At 37.0% G+C, this 21771-nt stretch overlaps 2 protein-coding genes across 3 annotated transcripts; both read left to right on the top strand.

Moving 5' to 3' along the window:
* The first annotated feature begins 1754 nt into the window (after positions 1–1754).
* Positions 1755–15456, top strand: LOC311292595 (apical endosomal glycoprotein-like). Of its 2 annotated transcripts, none has more exons than XM_084412303.1 (22): positions 1755–1864; positions 2009–2161; positions 2321–2397; positions 2471–2641; positions 2751–2951; positions 3123–3231; positions 3451–3573; positions 3660–3756; positions 3927–4083; positions 4237–4351; positions 5008–5151; positions 5233–5420; positions 5530–5695; positions 6500–6721; positions 6821–6999; positions 7169–7397; positions 8971–9130; positions 9218–9332; positions 9445–9565; positions 10091–10181; positions 10252–10318; positions 15303–15456. In XM_084412303.1, exons 1-22 carry the CDS (start codon positions 1771–1773, stop codon positions 15354–15356), a joined length of 3033 nt encoding a protein of 1010 aa, XP_084268429.1. In that variant the 5' UTR covers positions 1755–1770; the 3' UTR covers positions 15357–15456. The 2 variants fall into 2 exon arrangements, with proteins under 2 accessions (XP_084268429.1, XP_084268428.1); XM_084412302.1 differs by lacking the exon at positions 15303–15456 and adding an exon at positions 10398–13065.
* A 345-nt stretch (positions 15457–15801) lies between these two features.
* On the top strand, positions 15802–21697 carry plxdc2a (plexin domain containing 2a). Its single transcript, XM_084412313.1, has 9 exons — positions 15802–16555; positions 16653–16771; positions 16867–16966; positions 19431–19526; positions 19746–19827; positions 19934–19994; positions 20074–20266; positions 20393–20553; positions 20737–21697. Exons 1-9 carry the CDS (start codon positions 16465–16467, stop codon positions 20962–20964), a joined length of 1131 nt encoding a protein of 376 aa, XP_084268439.1. The 5' UTR covers positions 15802–16464; the 3' UTR covers positions 20965–21697.
* Positions 21698–21771: the final 74 nt, after the last annotated feature.

Here is a 21771-nt window from a genome sequence, read left to right as displayed (position 1 = left end):
TCAGGGATTTCATGGACCACATAATGACGTGAAGAATTGCTGAGTTTCAAGAACTGGTTTTTTTTAACCAGTTCTTGAAACAAACTATTTGAATGAGTCAGAATTCCCATAACTAATATATAATGCAAAAACAGAATGCTATCAGTGTAATTTAATAATAAAAACATATACATGAATTTGTTGTAGGCTGGTACATGGCAGTAGAAGCCAGCCATGATGACCAGAACAGCTATGCTGCTCTTCAGAGTCTTGATCAATTTATTGCAACCTTGCTGAATAAAAGTATACATTTCTTTTTTTTTTTCTTTTTTTTTTCTTTTTTTTTCTTGTAAACGCAAACAAGTTTTAGGTTTGAAATGGCATTGAATCATAACATGAATGGAGCAGAATCATGACAGCAACCAACTGAACTGGAATAAATTAAATTACAATAAACACCCTTATAGTACAACTTAATAGAAAAAAACCTGCACGTACTGTACGTATATGGCTGTTCTTGAGAATTTTAGACTGTGTGATATGCCAGTCAGCGATTTCATGGACCACATAATGACGTGAAGAATTGCTGAATCTTTTTTTTTTTTTTTACCAGTTCTTGAAACAAACTATTTGAATGAGTCAGAATTCCCATAACTAATATATAATGCAAAAACAGAATGCTATCAGTGTAATTTAATAATAAAAACATATACATGAATTTGTCGTAGGCTGGTACATGGCAGTAGAAGCCAGCCATGATGACCAGAACAGCTATGCTGCTCTTCAGAGTCTTGATCAATTTATTGCAACCTTGCTGAATAAAAGTATACATTTCTTATTATTTTTTTGTTTGTTTTATTGTTTTTTTATTGTAAACGCCAAAAATTTTTAGGTTTGAAATGGCAATGAATCATAACATGAATGGAGCTGAATCATGACAGCAACCAACTGAACTGGAATAAATTAAATTACAATTAACACCCTTATAGTACAACTTAATAGAAAAAAAACCCTGCACATACTGTACGTATATGGCTGTTCTTGAGAATTTTAGACTGTGTGATATGCCAGTCAGCGATTTCATGGACCACATAATGACTTGAAACAAACTATTTGAATGAGTCAGAATTCCCATAACTAATATATAATGCAAAAACAGAATGCTATCAGTGTAATTTAATAATAAAAACATATATTTGTCATAGGATGGTACATGGCAGTAGAAGCCAGCCATGGTGACCAGAACAGCTATGCTGCTCTTCAGAGTCCTGCCATGAAAGAGGCCAGCAATGAGTGTCTGCTTGAATTCTACTACCACATGTTTGGAGAGGGTAAGACTAGACATCTTTATGTGTTAAATTACTTCAGGTAATACTAAAAGATTTATACTGTAGTTAATGCAATCTCGTCTTTGCCAGGCATTGGGGAACTGAAAGTGTACCTCCAAGAAGGTCCAAGGAGAACGCCCTTGTGGTGGATGTCTAGTAACCATGGAGATGAGTGGCATCGGGCAGAGTTGAGTGTGGGTCGCACCCATCAGGTTTTCACTCTCCTCTTTGAAGCTACCAGAACCTTCAGCGAGCTCGGGGACATTGCTATAGACGACATTACCTTTTTCAACTGCACTCTTCCAGGCAGGTTACAAACACATCAACTTATTCTTACTGATAAATCCATTTTAAAGCTCTCAGATCACTTTAACCTTTAACACAGCATTATTTAATGGGCCAAGATGTTAGTCCATCATCCATTATTTCTCCTTCAGAGCCTCATGAATCTTGTCAAGAGGGCATGTTCAAATGTTCCAATCATGTGTGTGTGGAGCTGAACAGAGTGTGTGACTACAGCGATGACTGCGGTGATGGGACTGATGAAGAGCTCTGTGGTATGACTTTCTAAAGCTAAAGCTGTCAAAAACGTGGTTCTGTCAAGGCCTCATAGTGTCAAAGTTTTAAAGGCACTGATGAACTCTGCAGGACAGTAACATTGTATGAGGAACTGTACGATCTCTTGTCTTTTGTCGGTCTAGATGTAAAGGGTTATAAGCATCGCTGCAGTTTCGAGCAGGGCATGTGCTCGTGGGAGAAGAGTGACTTGGAAGCTGGCTGGATTTTGCAGAATGGAGAACAAGCCTGGCCTAAGCATGGACCACCAAGAGACCACACCCGCAACACTGCAGCAGGTGCTCAAAATAATACACATACTGTACACCAACATTCAAAGGTTTTGTGTCACTATGGTCAAGGATGCATTTAACTGATCAAAAGTGACAGTCAAGGAATTTTAAGGCACCAAATGAGCGTGTTAGAATGATTTCTGAAGGACATGTGGCATGTTCTAGGTCATTTCATCACTCCAGCACATGAACTGACTGCAGAGATCATCTCCAGCACCCTGCTGCCCAGCTCTGATTGCACCGTGAGTCATGTGTCGATCAAATAATGTAATGCAAAGTCTCTTTCATATGTACTGATGCACCTTGTTCTTGCAGGTGAGGTTCTACCACTATTCTCATGGTGACAGCGCTGGTTCCAGGCTAGTCGTCATGCTGAGGACGCTAAGTAATGGAGATGATGACAATATACTTTGGGACAAGACTGTGACACAGAGCTTCCTCTGGCACAGAGCAGAAGTCACCTTTTCTACCGCAGTTAAGAGCAAGGTCAGAGTTGTTTTTTTTTTTTGTTTTTTTTTACAGTATATGTGTCATTTAAATAACACTTTAAATAATGTATAACATCAGTTAGAAATAAAACTGCCTTTATTTTCAGATTGTTTTCCAGCATGTGGGAAATGGTGAGGCTCATGCATCGCAAACAGCGGTGGATGATATTTCCTTCTCTGTGACATGTGCTCATGATCCTGACAACAGCGAGCTTCCAGTCACACCTGAGCCAACGATGACACCAGCTACAGCAACTACACCAGTGACTGATGCTTCTTCAGCTTCACCAACAGTCAACCCTTGTAAGGTCAGGAAATTTCAGTTGTAAATATTGCATACACTGACTATACTACTGTATGTACAAAGATGAAGAGTGAATATTGTCTCTCATTTTTGCTACTCTTATCATTTTTTGATAAAAATAATTGTGAAAGCTGTATCTTTTTATTAATAAATTGACATGGTTTGTCAAATTCAGGAGAATGAATTTCACTGCTGGCGGTCAGATGGTGTAACATGCATTGCAGCTGGTGCTCAGTGTAATTATGACCTAGACTGCCCTCTAGGGGAGGATGAAGAAATCTGCGGTGAGTCATTTTCTTGCTATTTTCTTTCTTCAGGATTAATATGTATAAAAATAAAATATAATAGTCAAAATTCTAATTTTCTAAAATCTATCTATCTATCTATCTATCTATCTATCTATCTATCTATCTATCTATCTATCTATCTATCTATCTATCTATCTATCGATTGGTATGAATGTATATGTATATATATGTATATCTGTCTGTCTGTCTGTCTAGGTCCATGCAATTTTGAGAATGGACTGTGCCAATGGAGTGATATAAGTGTAGGTCCTAACAAGTGGCAATGGGTTAAGGCCACAGACAACACAGACTTGCCTACTGACCACACCACTGGAACAGGTAATTAAATGCTATATCAATCCACGACAAAAACATATCAAAGTAAATATGATTCATATTTCTTTTTACCCTTTACCTATCCTCAGGGCACTACATGCAGACGTTTATAATGGATCCGTCTAAGAACGAGGCTGTGTTTCAGAGCCCATCCTTGCCTATCAGCTCTGCATACTGTCAGCTTCTGTGAGTTCACTCATCATTATGTTGTACAAAACTGGGGTCAAGACCACATGTTAATTTGGAGTAAATTAAAGGGAAGTAAAAAATTGTTTTTGTGAAACAGACAAATACTGTTACACAACACTTGCCATGTTCCTTGTACCCAATTGTCCTTACTATTTCTTGCGCACTAGGTTTCACTTCCACATGGATGCTGGAAGTGCAGGCAATCTCAGCGTGATTCTGCAGAAGGGAGAGGACAGGAAGCTGCTCTGGTCACGATCCAGCAGCACTTCAGTTGAGTGGGTCCCAGAACACTTACCACTGGGCAAACAAGACCAGCCTTACAGGGTATGTCACAGTGAATGTGTATGGAACACAAAGCACCCATCATGAGTCTGATCTTTTGGGATTCATTCTCTAGGATCCCTTGCTCAAATTATACACCTATTAGGCAAGTGTTCTGCATGAATATGCACATATTTTCTTTGTGTCCCATTTAAGTTAATTTTTAGCAGCCAGACCTCACTCAAACAGGAAGGTTCCCTGCCCACAACTCAGACAACTGCCCTGGATGATGTCTCCTTCCACAACTGTGAGAAGGACTTCCAACCTCCAGGTGGGGAATCTGCTGAGAATTTAGTTGAGATGGAAATGTATACAAATCTGAACTGCATAATGATCCTGTTTCTTCTACAAGCTTATCCTATTTTACCTGGCCATGGCATTAGTCTAGAAATGATTAAAGTGAAATATTGTGACTATTTATTTACACTACCATTCAAAAGTTTTGGGTCAGTAAGATTAAATTTTTTTTTTGATAAAGTGACAGTAAAGACATTTATAATGTACAAAAGAATGTCATCACAAAAATTGTAACCATCACAACTGTTTTCAACTGATAGTTATAAGAAATTTGTACTGAGCAGCAAATAAGTATGTTAGAATGATTTCTAAAGGATCATGAGACAATGAAAACTGAAGTAATGACTGTTGAAAGCTTTGCCATCACAGAAATAAATTACATTTTAAAATAAATTAAAATAGAAAACAATTATTTTAAATTGAAGTAATATTTCACGATATTACTGTTTTTACTGTATTTTTGATCAATCAAATCAAGGCCTTGGTTCTTTCTAAATCATAAAAAATTCTCACCAGCCCCAAACTTTTGAACAGTAGTTTACATTTTTACATTTTGAGAAAGTTTTGCTCAGTGACCTGAGCCCACATTATGATGATGAGATCATGTCTCACTTCTCCTCTGTACTCTAGACTTTTCCTTGGTCACATGCTCCTTTGAGAAGGACTTGTGTGGGTGGATCCAGGGAGCTGCAGAGGACCTAGACTGGGAGAGATGGAACGGACCGACTGAGACTCCAAATACAGGTCCTTTGGGTGACCACACCAGTGGAAAGGGTGAGCCAGCAACCATTTCCACCTTATCCGTGTCAGGTCAATCATCATGTATGTCCTAATGTGTCTTTTGTTATTTTACAGGGTATTATTTGTACATCAAGAGCTCAAGTCATGGCAGAACTGGGGAAATGGCTCATTTGAAGTCTCCTCTGTCGCCCCCTATTGGACCTGATGGATATTGCTTCACGTTCTGGTATCACATGTTTGGAGCAACAGTGGGATCATTAAGAATGTCTATATATGACATTTCATCCAACCACATCACATTAGTAAGACTCAAAAGAAAAACATTTTCTGGGCATTTTCTAATGTCACATGTAAGGAATGCAAAATGTTTTATACTAACTCCAAAAAAAAAAATTGTCTCTAAAACTGTAGATGTGGCTGAGGGAAGGGTCTCAGAGGAATGAATGGCAGTTGGCTCAGAGTCATGTAAAACTGACAGATGTTCATCAGATTTTAATTGAGGCTTCAGTTGGAGGACAGTCTGGGCACATTGCTATAGATGATTTATCCGTCACTAAGGGTGCCTGTGCTCCCACAGGTAATTAATAACGTAGCTTAGTATTTGGTCTGTTGTTTTTCACATTACCCTGTTGAATTGTCCTCCATGCTTATTAGAGCACCACAAGCATTTGGCACAGCTGTAACATAATGTTGTATTCATCCATCTAGTTACTGTCTTTCAGTATCAAACTGTCAGCTAAGTGACCAAATTTAACATTTGATTCATGTCAAAGACAATTTGATTATATATACCATAAAATAACCAAAAATGTGAGCCTGGAAGAGGGGTGATTTGATTAAGGAGATCTTGACCATAAAACTTTATTGTATAACTTTAAATGAAAATTCTTTATAGAACTAGGTTTGATGAGTAGTGATTTAAAACAACATATTTTTTAACATTTACAGTTTATTAAATACTTTTTCTAAAGATGCATGACATATTCGTTATCAGCTGATATTTTCGTAACAGCCAAAATGGAATATTTAATCACGCAAACTAATTTCTCCTATTTTTACATTTGTATTGCCTTTGCAGTAATCTACGGATCAATTAAATTTCATCTTTAAAAACACAAAACATTGTTTAATATACAAGTAGCCTATATAAAAATAGTTAAATAACTCTGTTAAATTAAATCTTTAGCAATTCTCAAAATGAATATCTAATTTACATATTACACATTACAATGTAATGCCTAAATTCAATTCACTAGAATAAAAGTCTTTTTTTTTTTTTTTTTTTTAAATATTGGACAGAAGCTTATTATCAGCGCATCTTTACATATTGAAAAAATAAATGTTTATGAATATCACATTCACCAGCTAATATTTGTTTCAGAGGGTCTTTGTGACTTTGAAGAGGGGGATTGTGGCTGGATACAACAGGCCGATGATGACCTGGACTGGATCCGAGTGTCAGGAAATAATGTAAAATCTAAATCTGGACCTGGTTTCGACCATACAACCAACACAGCGAGTGGATCCTACTTCTATATGGAAAGTGCACCTACCCATGTGCAAGGACATAGAGCTATAATGACATCTCCTCTGCTTCAAACAGGTGAGAGAAAACTCTGTATCTTTCTGTTAACTGTGATATATGTAAACTATTAACTTCAGGGTAGAAAACTCTCATGAGAAGACATAATCTTCTTTCCAGGTGATGCCAAGTGTCTCCAGCTATGGTATTACATGGATGGACAGGGCACTGGGACCCTAAATGTGTATCAACAGTTCTCAGACAAAGATCGGCCCCTGCTGGTGACCAAGTCTGGAGAGCAGGGAGGACTGTGGAGGTTTGCCCAGACCCCTCTAACCCTCTCAGGGTCAGACTACAGAGTGAGTCAGCGTTGCATCTGGTGACTGATTGAAACGTCCAGCACATTATTTCAGAATTACAATCACATATTATTGCAAATAATGCCACAAGTTATACTACAGTTTGTACCCTTGAGTTTAATGATGTGGAACTGCAGGAGTGTCCTCATTAATACAGCTGTCTTTTCAGATTGTGGTGGAGGGAATTGCAGGCCAGACTGAACAGGGAGTCATAGCGCTTGATGATGTTCAGGTTTCAAACTATCCCTGCACTCCTTCAGGACAATGTGACTTCGAGGCAAACTTCTGCAGCTGGATGAATCTGATAGAGGTGGATGATGCAGACTGGCTCAGAGCCCAGGCACGTACTGGAAATCACACACGACCCAGTGTGGACCACACCACCAACACTTCCACAGGTGGGCTGAAGGAGTTCACTGAGCTTTATTAAAATGTCATGAAGAAGTTTATGAAGGAAGTATATAGATAGATCTGATATGTGCCCGAAGCTGAATACCACGTTCGGAAAGATAATGACGCATTCTATGGAGCACCTGAAGGGAAATGAGATGGGAGGAAAAATATATTTCAATAGTTTTGCATACTCTTGCAATTATATAGTTGGGTAATTATATTGTATATATAATTTGTGGGCATCAGGGAGCATTATCAATATGCGGGTTGTGAAATCACTTTTGAATGCACGCTTGCTTTTACTTTTGCTTTCCAATTCGCAATCTCGCATTCTCTGCGTAGAGGGAGCACAGTACCGTAGAATGCGTTATTCATTTTCCGTGCCTTTCTGAATTTGGAATTATGTCTCGGGCACATTCTAAACTGTGACCCTGTTTACTTGTTGTATTAAGATCTGTTTCGGGTGATCCAATCACAGCGTTAAAGCTACACAATGAGAGTGTAAAACAAATCCATCTTCTTCAAGTCTTTATTTTACCCAACCATTCTTTGAAAAACTTGGCTGTTGGGATGCATTTTTGTGGGATTGCATATGTAGTTCACATATCTATACACATAATCTGTCATTGTTGTCACATTGAAACAAAATAATGTTATTTCGCAAAACGCATTGCAATTTTATTTTTCAGCTACTAGATAGTGTAGCTTTTAATATTGGTTACAATGGGTTCCAAATTTTGTGATTTAGTCATTCCAACTATATTTAGAGATCATCAAATACACTTAACCTCATTGCTTTTGTGGTGTAAATTGCAAATACGGACAAGAGTTAAGGGAAGCCTAGTCATCTGTCACCTGTCAGTCAAGATAATTGGGCTTGAAAAACAATATATTTGTAGCCTGGATATTTGTGCATTAAAATTTGTTTAGTTATGAACAATTTGGAAAACACATACGTCTTTCTGGAGTCTCTTCGTAAATTTGAAGCACACAACCTTCAATTCAGGATAGTAAGACTTGTTTTGGATGTAAATAATTAGGTGTTTTTAATGAATCAGTTGAGTAAATAATTGAATGAGTGATTCATTTGTTGTGACCTACATACTGGCAACAATGTAAAAAAAGAAAAGGTCACTGAACGAATTAAAGGTGCAGTAAGCGTTTTCCGAGAAACGCTATTGAAAGTGGATCAGAACGTGCACCAAAACAGACTTGAAGCCAATCAGCAGTAAGGGGCGTGTCCACTCATGAGGGGGGAGGTGCCTGTGCTGCATAACCTGTTTGTGAATTTGTGGGCGGAGCTATCAAGATAGAGGTGTGATCCTTTTTGGTTGGGGCGTGTTTGTTTTGGTGATTTCAAATATCAACAGCGTTTCTCAGAAATCGCTTACTGCACCTTTAATGAACAAATTAGTCTTTTTAGTAAATGATTCAGCAGATTTGATTCCCAGGGATTAATCAAAATCTGATAAAAAAACAGGCTTTTATCAACACACAGTAACACACTAAAGAAGTGAGTAATGAAAGGTGTTTTCATTTAAGGTGTAAACAGGTTCTGTGATGCTCTTGTGCATGTAGGTTATTACCTTTATATGGACAGTTCTGTGGGGATCTGGGGAGACACTGCTATGATCCTGAGTGAGATATTCACACCTGACAGCAGGGGGCACTGCTTCACATTCTGGTATCATATGTATGGATACAAAGTTGGGACGCTCATATTATACGTCAATAACAGGTACAGAACCATGACCAACAACAAAAAAAAAAAACTTTTATGTGTATGTACTTGCATCACAATTCATTGAGACGCTTTCTTTCCTAGGACCATCCATAACAGCGGAAATAAGCGTGGCCAGATAGTATGGGTGGAGTCAGGAGATCAGGGCGACGTGTGGAGGACAAGCAACATCTATGTGTCATACCGAGAGCCTTTCTGGGTATCGAACTCTATCATGCAGAATTCACAGGATCAATGGGAATCATTTTAAGATTTACTCAAAGCAAAACCACAAAACATTTGTACATCATTGTCTTCTCCTCTCTCCACAGTTTATATTTGAATTCCTGAAGGGAGAAGGTCCGGAAGGAAGTATAGCTATTGATGATGTTCACATTATTCCTGGGCCTTGTGACTCAGATCCCACCTCACAACTTCCACACTCTAGTGACAGTAAGAGATATATTAATGCCTGCCAGTCTTAAATACATCTCTCACTCAAGATCCAAACTCTTTGTTACACCTGCATATAGAGGGTGAATTGAGAATGATTCTCATTTCTGGTCATACTGGCCAAGGAATGATTTTTTTAACTTATTTTCATAGCATTATCTCATCAGCTCATCTCATCACCTGCACTCATCACAAAAATGTAGAGACCCATCATGATTTCAGTTCCTCATATTTCCTCATAAATAGAAACAAGGCATTTTGGATCAAAAAGTTGTGATATTTGTATTTCAAACAAGACATTTTGATAAAAAAATCTCTCAAAACAGCGGCTTGAATGATAAATCAAATGCTCAAATGATCAAATAATAAATCAAACTCTCAAAATGGCTGCTCAATTGAGAACTCAAATGCTCAAATGCAATTTAATTTCCTCATTCAGGGAAGCATGAACTGGTCCAAAAATAAAAATGATTTGTATTTGATGTTTAATTTTCATTATACAAAAACATTTGTTGGTTTGTTCAGCTGTAGGTATTGGTGTTGGAGTGGGAGTGACACTTGTGGTGATCTTTACTGTTGGTGTTGTCCTTTTTGTGCTGAATAAAAAAAGAAAAAGGTATGTACTACTCAACTCATTAGAATGACAAAAAAAGAAAAGAGGACAGACATGTTTTGTATCTTTACAGGGAGTCTATACTTGAAGATGACGTGCCTAGCAACTCTACTTACAGCCGCTTTGACTGCAACATGAGTGTGAGTATTTTTTCTAATTTACATGCATATAATGTTGTAAGAATTTATCTTTAAGGTTTTTTATTCCTGTTTTTGCCAGGGTTTAACATCCACAGCAGAGAACGACAGCTCCAATGACAATATTTCACTTTCAACAAATGAAAATGATGAATATTTCACATAAAATGAGCAATCCCAAACTCACATAGAAACAAATATATCGCATGTCATCTTTATGCCTTCCATATTCCTATTATATTGAAAAATAATCTGGAATCCTCCACACTAAATGCAGTTATTCACATTTGGAATAACAGTAGCCGAATGCCTGGCTGACTGAATCATTGCCAAACACAGCACCATGTACTGGAAATTATGTGTTTCTTACGATCTCTAGTACTATATAATAACTTTTATATCGTATAAATGTAAAACATTTATATACTTCTAGATTATGTAATTTATATTGTCTGTCATGCAAATTCAGGCCTAGCATGTGGCACTTGCATGCCACAGTGCCATTTCAAAGGTGTTTTCATTTATTTTTAACACTATTTTTTTAATTTACATATTCACATACTACTTAGATAACAACATTGCACTGAAATATGTTGAAGAGATGTACTACTTATGTGCGACTAACATTATTTAGAGTGTCAGGAACCCAACCTTTGCTCTTTTTTTTATTCACTTTATAAGGCTGAAAATATTATCAGTTAACACTATTGCTTTTCCTACTGCAGCTTTGTATTATATGACACCACATCGTATGACTGCTTTCTTCATTTAGTTTAGGCAAATTACAAGAACTTTATGATGCACTGGAAATGGGGTTTGACCCATGAAACCAGACAATTTCGACTTCACCAAAAAGAAATCTTAGCAAGTAGAGGTTTGGATGGAAAAGGCTATGTCTGATATTTCACTTTTTTTAAACCCTTGAATCTTGAGTTGACCTAACATCATTCAGGACAGGGGTGTTTGACTTTTCCAAACCTATGGGCCAGAGAATCCTCTCAGCCCTATGAGACATGTCACACTCGACTAATCCACTCATTTCTCATAGGAACCAGTTTCCTCACAGTAAGCCAATACTCTCTCTTACTGTCTGCCTTTCAAACAAGCACACACACTCTCACATAACCACATTCATCCATACACTTACAAGTAGGCCCACAAGGAAGGGTGCAATACATCAGTTTTAAGTGCCCAGATAAATGAAAGTAAAAGGTGGAAGCTGATTTTTATGCCGGTGATGTCTGTGTTTATCCACTGCTTATTATGGCTCTGTTTATGCTGACACAAAGTCTGCTGTTCACATTTAGGAGACATTGTTGACTCCAGAGTGATATGCTCAATGTGGTTGAATACTATATTGACAAAAGTGTTCTGTGCTTTGTTGTACCACATTCACTTTGTGCAGCTCATACACACGCACACACACACACACACACACACACACACACACACACACACACACACACACACACACACACACACACACACACACACACACACACACACACACACACACACACACACACACACACAAAAACTGGTGTGGCAGTGTTCCCTTCAAGTTCAAATACATTTAGGAGTATACTATAATAAAGATTTCATAATATATTTTCATTGACAGTGGTGGCTAATATTACAGATTTATTTAAATAGCTTAAAGTAGCCTATATATGGGCCATTCTTTGTTTGCTTTTCTGATCAACATTTTATTATAGGCTTCAGCTGTGTCAGAAATTAACAGATGCCATGAAATTAACCAGACCAAAATAAAATAATTATATAAAACAAGTACACATAATTAGGAAGTCAAGGTTTTAGCTTTGTAACAATATCTCTGTGGCTATTGACCAGCTTTGACTATATGGGCCATTCTACAGAATTGGTGCAAACTGCTTTCCCACAACCAAAAAACACATTAAATAACATTTAAGTATTCAAATCTTAGATGTTTACTAAGATCCTTTTATTATCAATGGAAACCCTCAATAATATTTAAAATATCAGTAAGCTTATATAAAACCATCATTTCTTGGGTAATTTGCATTGGATGGGGGCTGTCCCGAACCCTAACCCCTAAATTTTAACTCGTGAAAATATTTAAATAATTTTAGCATTTTTCCATTGTTGTTTTTAAAAATATATATTTTTGATTATTTTTTTTTTAAGGTGAAGTTAAAAAAATGTATTTTATATTTTCTTTGTAAAAAATGTCCCGTGTAAAATGTCACTACCGAAATAGTGTTTTAGTCCACTGGCTGAGACTGATTTTAACCACACCCTTATATATTCCTGTGTCCCTCTCTCTCACAGCTACATAGTGAGTAGATAGGTCCCATAATCTTAGGTAAATGTGTTCAAAATCTGAAAATCTGTGTGTAACATTAATGACCCTCATTACCAAACACCTTTTTTTCTGCAATTAAGCAGACTTTTTTTGGGGTGTTTTTCCATAAAATGTAGTAAAAAAAAAAAAAGTATGTGTGTACAACTGTTCAGAACTGTGCTAGCTAACATGCTGTTTAGCATCTTTGAGCTAGGCTCAAAAGTATCTAAAATTGTCACTATCGAAACAGTCAAAACAGACATTGTTTTGGTAGTGACAAAAGGGAACACATAATCCTTTATTTGGTGGGAATAAACAACATTTTTGTTTAGTTATGCAAATCATTAGTATTTTAGTATATTTTAGTATGCAAGTTAAAATTCTGTAATGTGATGTGGTCGCTACCAAAACATTACTCTCACTCGTTACCGAAAATGTGCATTCACGACTGAAACTGGATGATGTTTTGTCAAAAATAAAGTATATTGAATGATCAACTATGATGTTATGATGGTGTTTGATTCAATATTCAAACTAATCCTTAACTTTGAAATCAGTATGATTAACTGTATGGCTTTTACAAAGAAAATACAACAAATCTCATAAATTACACTTGTAATATTGTTAAAATTGTAATTGTTATTGATTTACCTGTGATTTTTTTTAAAAAAATTTTTTTACAAGGTAGATGTAAACAAAATATTAATAGGTCAATTTAACCCTTGTTATTAAATTATATATTATAGTTTTTCGGTTATGACAAATTTGGGGAGAGGCAACATATTTCAAAACCTTCTGAAAATACATCAATACGAGAATTAACTGTCCAATTAAAATTGTGTACTTGGATAATACAATATGCTGCAAATTATTTGCATACATTAAAAATTGTGGAAAAATACACATTTTTTAAAGATGTTGCCCAGATGTTTGAACCAATTCTGTAGAATGGCCCATAATGAACTTCTCATACGTCACTGGACAGTCTCGCGTGGGTGTGTTCGGAGCTGAACGTGCCACCGGATTATGCGCGTTGCTCGCGTGCAGTTCAACGTCGTACTTGGCTTCTTCTCCCTCGATATTAATGTGCAAAGACAATTTAAATGTAATTGGTTATGGCACTACCGGCAAGACCACATATTTTCTTAGGAATATTCGCCTTTATTCAGGTTAAATTTGCCATTCAGGAATTGCCATCCAATGGTAAGTCATTCATTTATTTTGCATGTTTTCGTTCAGTCGTCTAAAATATCACATATAGTGACGAAAAGTAATTATGCTTTACTACTGCTTTTTTTTTTTTTTTTTTACTCGCTGGCAAACTAGAAAGATTAATTTTCATGTGTTAAATCTGCACTTAAAAATATTATTATCTGGCTTTTAATACTGATTAGCCCTCTGATTTCATTAATGGGTTGGGCTTTATTTTATTTTATGTTACGGCTCAATTTGTACAGCGCTTTGGATCAACGTGTCTTTAAATGTGCTTTAAAAATACATGAATTGAAATGTAATCGAAACGTTAGAGTACATTGTATTCCTAATTCTATTAATAAAACTACAATGATTTAGCCTAGAAGATCAAAAGTATCTTCTCCATAAAGACCACCTAGATACTTTGTTTAGCACCATAAAAACATTTTTGTTTTTATCATAGAACAAGCATATTCTAATCATTGACTGTATTGGATTTTCAATATATTTTTGAGATCCAAAAAAAAAAAAAAAAAAATGAATTGGCCCAAATCATCTAAGAAGCATTGGCACCCATTATTCTCAAGTAGAAGTAAAACAGAAAGATTAAGGCCTGGTTTCACAGACAGGGTTTAGATTAAGCCACAGTTCAATTGGGACATTTAAATAACATTTATAAATGTGCCTTATAAAACATTACTGGTGTGCATCTAGAGGCAAAGCAATGGCAGAAACTTATCTAATATGTCAGTGCAAGTTTCTTTCAGATAAAACAGCTCAAACATGCATTTTAGTCTGGGACTAGGTTTAAGCCTTGTCTGTGAAAACAGGGGTAAAAGAGTAATATTGCCCGGCTTAGTCATTAAGCAGTGTGACTGTATAATAATTTATCTTTTTATCATCATATCTTTACTCATCAAGTAGCTACTGGTCATGCAGACCATTTTTGGCACATGCCTGCTCACTGTACCCTGCGATCTGTCAGCGTGTGATAAACCAGAGGACATGTCACAATGCCAAACAGAAAAAGAAGAAACGCACCTTTGTGCTTGAGGTATAGAAATAATGTTGGCAGAATTCAAATGAGAAGGACACTGGAAACGAACTGTGTGTTACCCCAGTCAAAACACTGCCCTGCCCTCACACTCCACCCGTCCAGCACTGAGGAATTCGGAGCATGTTTCACCCTCTTCTGTGAAAGAAGTACTTTGGACACACTCCTGTCACTGCAGGATGTGAGGAACTGTGTTTATTTGCATTACAGGTCATTTGCAGTCCCACGGCTGCTAAAAATCCTTGTCAATGTTACATTCTTCAGTTATCAAAACAGCTGAAAGTATGTTATCCTGTTACATTCTGTTCATTTTGATTCAGAGAACAATTAGCATGCATTTAGTTTATTAATGAATCTCGTTGCGTAGCAACACAGACAATGCAGCTTGTAAAATGTCAATAATCTTAATTCATCAGGTGTCTCTAACTTCACCTTTGAGAGGCTCTCCAAGCAAGAGAGTGCTGGTGTAAACCTCAAGCTTTACAATAAAAGATGGAAGAGATGGATGCTCTCATCCAAACCTGTGGGTGAGATCAGTCTGGAGCGCTATGAAGAGCACGGCAGATTAGATTCAGAGCGCTTTCCTGAAGTTGTGACAAATGACAGTCATGGCAACTTATCCATTAAGGTGAACATCCAGGAATATCTCTTATATATCTTCTCATATATTCATTCATCTGAGAGAACGTGTGTATTTGCTCATCAGAGAGATATGGATCATGTCTACTACACATCCAAATTCTATGGGCCCACAGACAGTGCAGGCAAGGATTTGTGGGTAAATATTGAGCAAATGAACATGGGAAGAGTTCATGAAATTCTCTCCAACACACATCGACAAACTTTGGTACGTCAGCTACAAAGTTTTCTTAAAGGTAATTTTTGTAACTGTTACACATTTTTGTGCACATAATGAAATTTAGTTGAGTTGTTTTTTTGTTTTTGTTTTTATAGAGAGTGAATTTGACCTTCAATTTCCCTTTCTATGGACATTCATTAAGGCAAATACATGTAGCGACAGGGGGTAAGTGCAAAACAAATGAGTGATTTATTTTTTATTTTAATATTATTAATATTATTCACAAATATTTTTTTTTTACATAGATCATTTTTCAAATAAGTTTTTTTTTATGCTCACCAAGGCTACATTTATTTAATTAAAAATAAAACAATATTGCAACAGTAAAACATTATTGCTCTATAATGTTTTAATATATTTTAAAATGTAATTTATTCCTGTGAAGGCAAAGTCTTCAGAAATCATTCTAATATGCTGATTTGGTGCACAAGAAACATTTCATATTATTTTTAATGTTGAAAACAGTTGTGCTGCTTAATATTTTGGAGGAAACCTTGATACATCATTCTTAGTTGAATGGAAAGTTTATTTGAAATATAAATCTTTTGTAACATAATAAATGTATTTACTGTCACATCAATCCTTGCTGAATGAAAGTATTGCTTTCTTGAAAAAATGAATAAATAATAATCTTATTGACCCCAAAACCTTTGAATGTTATTATATATTTATACATTTTTTATTCAGGTTTCATCTACACTGGAGATGTTATCCACAAAATGCTGACTGCTACTCAGTACATCGCTCCTCTCATGGCTAATTTTGACCTCAGCATCTCACAGAATTCAACAGTCATGTACTGTGATAATGGTAAAATGGAACAGATAATATTTTTTTGTCCTGATTTGCATTGTTGAATGTGATATATGTAAATGGCTGTATTATTAATCTACTTCCTATCTGTTAGCCACAGCTCTTGTTGTGCAGTGGGACCATGTGTATCTCCAGGATGCATCACATCTCGGCAGTTTCACCTTCCAGGCAGCTTTATACAACGATGGAAGAATCACCTTTGCATATAAAGAGGTTGATGTTTTTGAGATACTTCTTAAATGCAGCTGCCATCACTGTAATGGTGTTGATGATGCAATATCTGATTGTCGGCTTTCATCTGCTTTTAGGTTCCCATTGACATTAATAAGATCAGCTCAGTGAATCATCCAGTGAAAGTCGGGCTTTCTGATGCATTTGTGGTTCTTCATAAGATCGAACAGCTTCCCAGTAAGAAACTCTTCTTGAATGGGAAAATTATCCTTCTCTTTGCAGATTTTTTTTTTAATTGACCTGTTAATTCTAAATTCACTAGTTTTATTTTAGTATTATTTTTATACAATCACAGTATTTATTAATATTTTGAATTAGCTTTTATTTTTTATATTTTCAGGTTTTATTTGAATTTTGTTTTTTATTTTAGGTGCTTTTATCATTTTTATTTGTTTTCAATATTTCGTTTTAGCTTTGATTTATTTTATTTTATTTGAATGTCATTTTTATTTTTAGCAATTGTAGTACTTCATCTTAATGGACCTGAGCTATAACATGAACTAACAATGAAGAGTTGTATTTTTTTAATACAAAGTTCTGTCATGAAACTCTAGATGGCGCAGGCTAGTAGGTCTATAACCAGAGCCTGGCCACTCCCTATTAAGTCCTATTGAACCGAATTTTGGTTGTAGTTCCACCAGAGTTCCACTGGGGGCGATCGCCCATGAGTGCAAAATGAATGGGAGTCTATGGGGCTAGACGGCTAAATTTGTCTCTTTCACCCGATTGCCGTTGAGAAATCTCAGATTTGATTGTAGGTTTTGCAAGTTCAACATGGGTTATAGGTCGAAAGTTGAATGAACGAGTACTTATGTCCTTTCGATTTCTTACAGGTTGAGTTGTTGTTGCCCATAGCACGCTAGCACGCTAATGAACGCTGATTGGTCAGTGAAGGAGTGATTACGACCAGAGATACCGCTTGATGGCATTGTGTGTGTGTATTTTCGGCGTGGTCTTTTAAAACAACAAAACAAAAACTGTATTTACCTGTGTCAGCTGTGTTGTCAATGCCTTGAGAGAAAAGAAAGTGCAGTGCGCGAAAGCACCAAAGTGACTGAAGGATTGCCGTAAAGCAGTATCTCTGGTCGTACGATGTGTATGAAGTCATTGACATTTTAAAAGACTTTTTAAAGCAAATAAGTGACTCTAAAAAATCTAACACCCAGCAATGTGTCATTTCTTTGCATCTCCTTTCGATTACAACATTCAAATAGCCAACTAGACTTTAGACTAAAATTATATCCTGAGAAAAGTGGATTTTGAGGGGTATAGCTCCATAGACCTCCATTCATTCTGCACTCGTCCTGTGAGCGCCCTCATGTGGAACCAGAGTGGAACTGCAACCAGTTCAGAAGCCGGAAGTTTACTGAGAGTGGAAGTTCTCCCCTTATTAGACATTCTCTGCTATAACTCAATCCACTTGCAATCACATTATTCTCTATTCACCTTATTTTCGAACGCGGAAGTAAATATGGGTCCAGTTTCCGGTTTTTGTGCGACACTTCCGTTTCTTCGCTTCACTGGGCTAACTAACGATATCGATCGCGAAGGATTATGCAGAGTTGACAGAAAAATGTTACACATGCCATAGCAGATGAATACACGTTAGAGGTCGTAGGGCGCCTCGCAATTACATTCAGCTCTCGTTACGCGTTCGATGATTAAAACACTTCTCCAAGTAAATCTTTCTTTTGTACCAGTTATTATGACAACCTCTAACTGCACAAACAATCCGGTCTTCCTCGAAGCCATAACGAGGAATTAGTTGTTACGAATACTTGTTTGATTAACCGCTACGGTGAAAAGTGAGTGACTGGAAGTGCCTGACCGGAAGTCTCGCACAAAAAAAACCGTCAACTGGCTGTGTCCGTATTTCCGTTAAAAATAAGGTGAATAAGGCACAGCTGATTGGTTCCTGCTGTATCAGTAGCCAATGAGCTCGCATGCTCAACCTTAAAATATTTGGTTAGCATTTGCCTTAGCAGTGCAGTGCGCTTACAGAAACCCTCCACCTTCCCCAGCTCCACCTGTATTGATCTACTCTGGGTAATTCATGTACGCTATATTGTACAGCAGCAGCATGTCTTACTTGCTCACAGCTGAGTGTCGTGTATGTATTGGCAATAGCAAGTCTCGTACTTGCTCTGCAGCAGCAGCAGCAATAACAGCAGCAGCAGCATAGCAGATCTATTCAAGACTGTCAAGACCAAATATATCAAAATTGTCAAATCCATTACCATGACAAACACTCTGAGAGTTGTCAGGACTGAAATGAACTAACATAAAGATTAATTAATGAATAATGTAACAAATGCATTGCTCACTGTCAGTTAATGCACTAACTAATGTTAACTAATGGGACCTTATTGTAGTGTTACCAAGTTATTCATGAAATATTTATATTTGATTTTAGCTTACATTTACACATTTGGCAGACACTTTTATCCAAAGTGACTTTCATTGCATTTCAGGGTACACATTTTACATTCTTATCGGTTCTTGCTGTCCCTGGGAATCGAACCCACGACCTTGGCGTTGCAAGCGCCAACGCTCTACTGTTTGAGCTACAGGAAAAGATTTTTAATAGTTTCAGTTAACAATAACGATACTGGCCTTCCATTTGTCTTTTGTTTCATGACAGATGTTAGAAGGAGAACAATATATGAATATCATCGGGTAGAGCTCTTAAAATCCAAGATCATGGCCGTCACTGCTGTTGAGATGCTTCCTCTACCGAGTGAGTCTGAACTGCTGACACAACTAGATTCAGCTTAGACCAAATACATCACATCCACAGAAAACAGCGGTGCTTAGAAATTTTTATTAATATTTTTCCCTAGAACGAAGACCGATTCTATGTTTGACTTCAGTACAGTTAATCACATATTGTGAGAAAACAGAAAGTAGTACCCACGTCTTTGTTAAAATGTTGCTCTGTTGCTCCTCCTGCTGTCAGCCTGCCTTCAGTTCTCCAGCTGTGAGATGTGTGTTACGGCTCAGATCGGTTTCAACTGTAGCTGGTGTAGTCGCCTACAGAGGTATACACTTGGTTCACTTGTATTTTTGATGTGAATAGCCAGATAAAGTGCGGTGTGCTTCAACTCTACATTTACTCAACAGCTGCAAATAATGCTTGTTCTGCAGATGTTCCAGTGGTTTTGACCAGTATCGTCAAGACTGGGTTGACAGTGGGTGCTTAAGTGAGGTGAATAGATCCTCTTTCGTTCCCCTTTTACAGTCCACCATCTCTCATTTTAACTGACTTGTCGTGGATGTATTTTAAGATAAAAAACCAGAGCTGTGACAGAAAGCGTCCCTTCATTAAAAGCAGCACTCCAGCTGTGCAGACAGGAGTGACAGCTGTATCTATAACTACAACAACTACAACATCGACCACGTCAGCCTCCTCGCTCACCACCAAAATCACCAGCACACCCTTATTCATAAGAAACCTTCCTACCAGCTTCCTCACTGATGGTATGTATCAGTTTTGTCATGTACTGCAGATCATTTTGCCAAGTGCCACTCACATTTCTTTCTGAAAATGTAAATATGTAATTGTTGTTCTTTACAAGCAGGTGTAAATATCCTCTTCTCTCTCAGACTCTCAGATGGAAATTACAGAGAAACGGAGAGAGGAGAAGAAGCAGACTGGTCTGCTCATTGGCATCCTCGTAACCATGGTCCTCATGGTGGTCGCTGTGTTGGCCACTATATACATGTACTACCATCCCACCTCCAGCGCCAGTCTCTTCTTCATAGAGGTGAGCTTTAAGTAACTAAAGCATATTCAGCTAATGGAAATTTATAATGTTCTTTTGACCTCTTTTTATAAATCTTACCAACCCCAAGCCTTTGAATGGTAGTGTATGTATATAAACCAAGCCTTCAAATTGAATTATATGTAGGTGCTTTGAAAATGTTGTAATTTTGTTCTTGATATCTAGAGACGACCAACACACTGGCCTGCCATGACATTTCGACGTGGTTCAGGACATCCGTCATATGCCGAGGTAGAGGCAATGGGACAAGACAAAGAAGGATTCATCATGATGAACCCTAGAGACAGTTTTCTTGTGTCGGACAGGAGAGAGAGCTTGTTTCTGACGGACCAGAGGGAAGGATTTATTGTAGCTGACCAAAGAGAACGTTTTCTCATCGTGGAACGCCGCTAACGTGAATTCAATGGTTTATGAATTAGTTCCTCTGTTTTTGAGAGGAAGTTGCACTGGCTGCTGGGATAAATGTGGTATTTGTTTGACCTCATAGCAGGGAGTGCTACAAATGTGAGAGATCTATTGTACCATCACACCAAAGTGCAATATAAACAATGTGGACACATAAACGTTTTTCCAACCCAGTGACGCCAGTGGAGTTGCAGTGCTCAGGAAAAACCTTCGCATTTGAGCTTTTCATTTCTCTCTAAAGGGCCACTTCTTTACCAGGGCCCGATAATGTTCCTGGGATTTGTGTATTGCAAACACCTCATAGAAGCCTGAAGGATATACAGTATGTATTTTTGCAACATAATACCTTTGTACTCTTGTGTAACTGATCCAATAAATCTAAATTCATGTGGATAACTCTCGATAATCTAGTTGTAAAGAAGAATCCTTACTTTGTTAGATCTATGAAATTTTCTTGATGAATTTTTTTTTTGCAGTGTATGAGAGAAACACTGAGATACAATAATGATCAAACACAGAAAACACAAATAGCACTCATAGTAATCGTGCACATCAAAGGTATTGGATCATCAACATCCCTCAGTCCTCCTCATAATATCTGTGTGCTTTGAAATATGTATTTTGACTGGTATATTTTACTCTGAACAACTGAAATATAGATCCAGATAGATAGATTTCAATATATGAACACCATCAAATTGTTCAGGTTATGTAATCGGAATGTCACCGACAAAAATCTGTTAACAAAAATAATATTTACTACAATTGAAATATAATCAAACTAAAAAAATTCCA

This window comes from Rutilus rutilus (assembly GCF_951802725.1).
Source record: "Rutilus rutilus genome assembly, chromosome: 6".
In the NCBI taxonomy this organism is placed as follows: Eukaryota; Metazoa; Chordata; class Actinopteri; order Cypriniformes; family Leuciscidae; genus Rutilus; species Rutilus rutilus.
The sequence above is the reverse complement of the archived record's forward strand: the minus strand, read 5'-3'. Positions and strand labels throughout refer to the sequence as shown.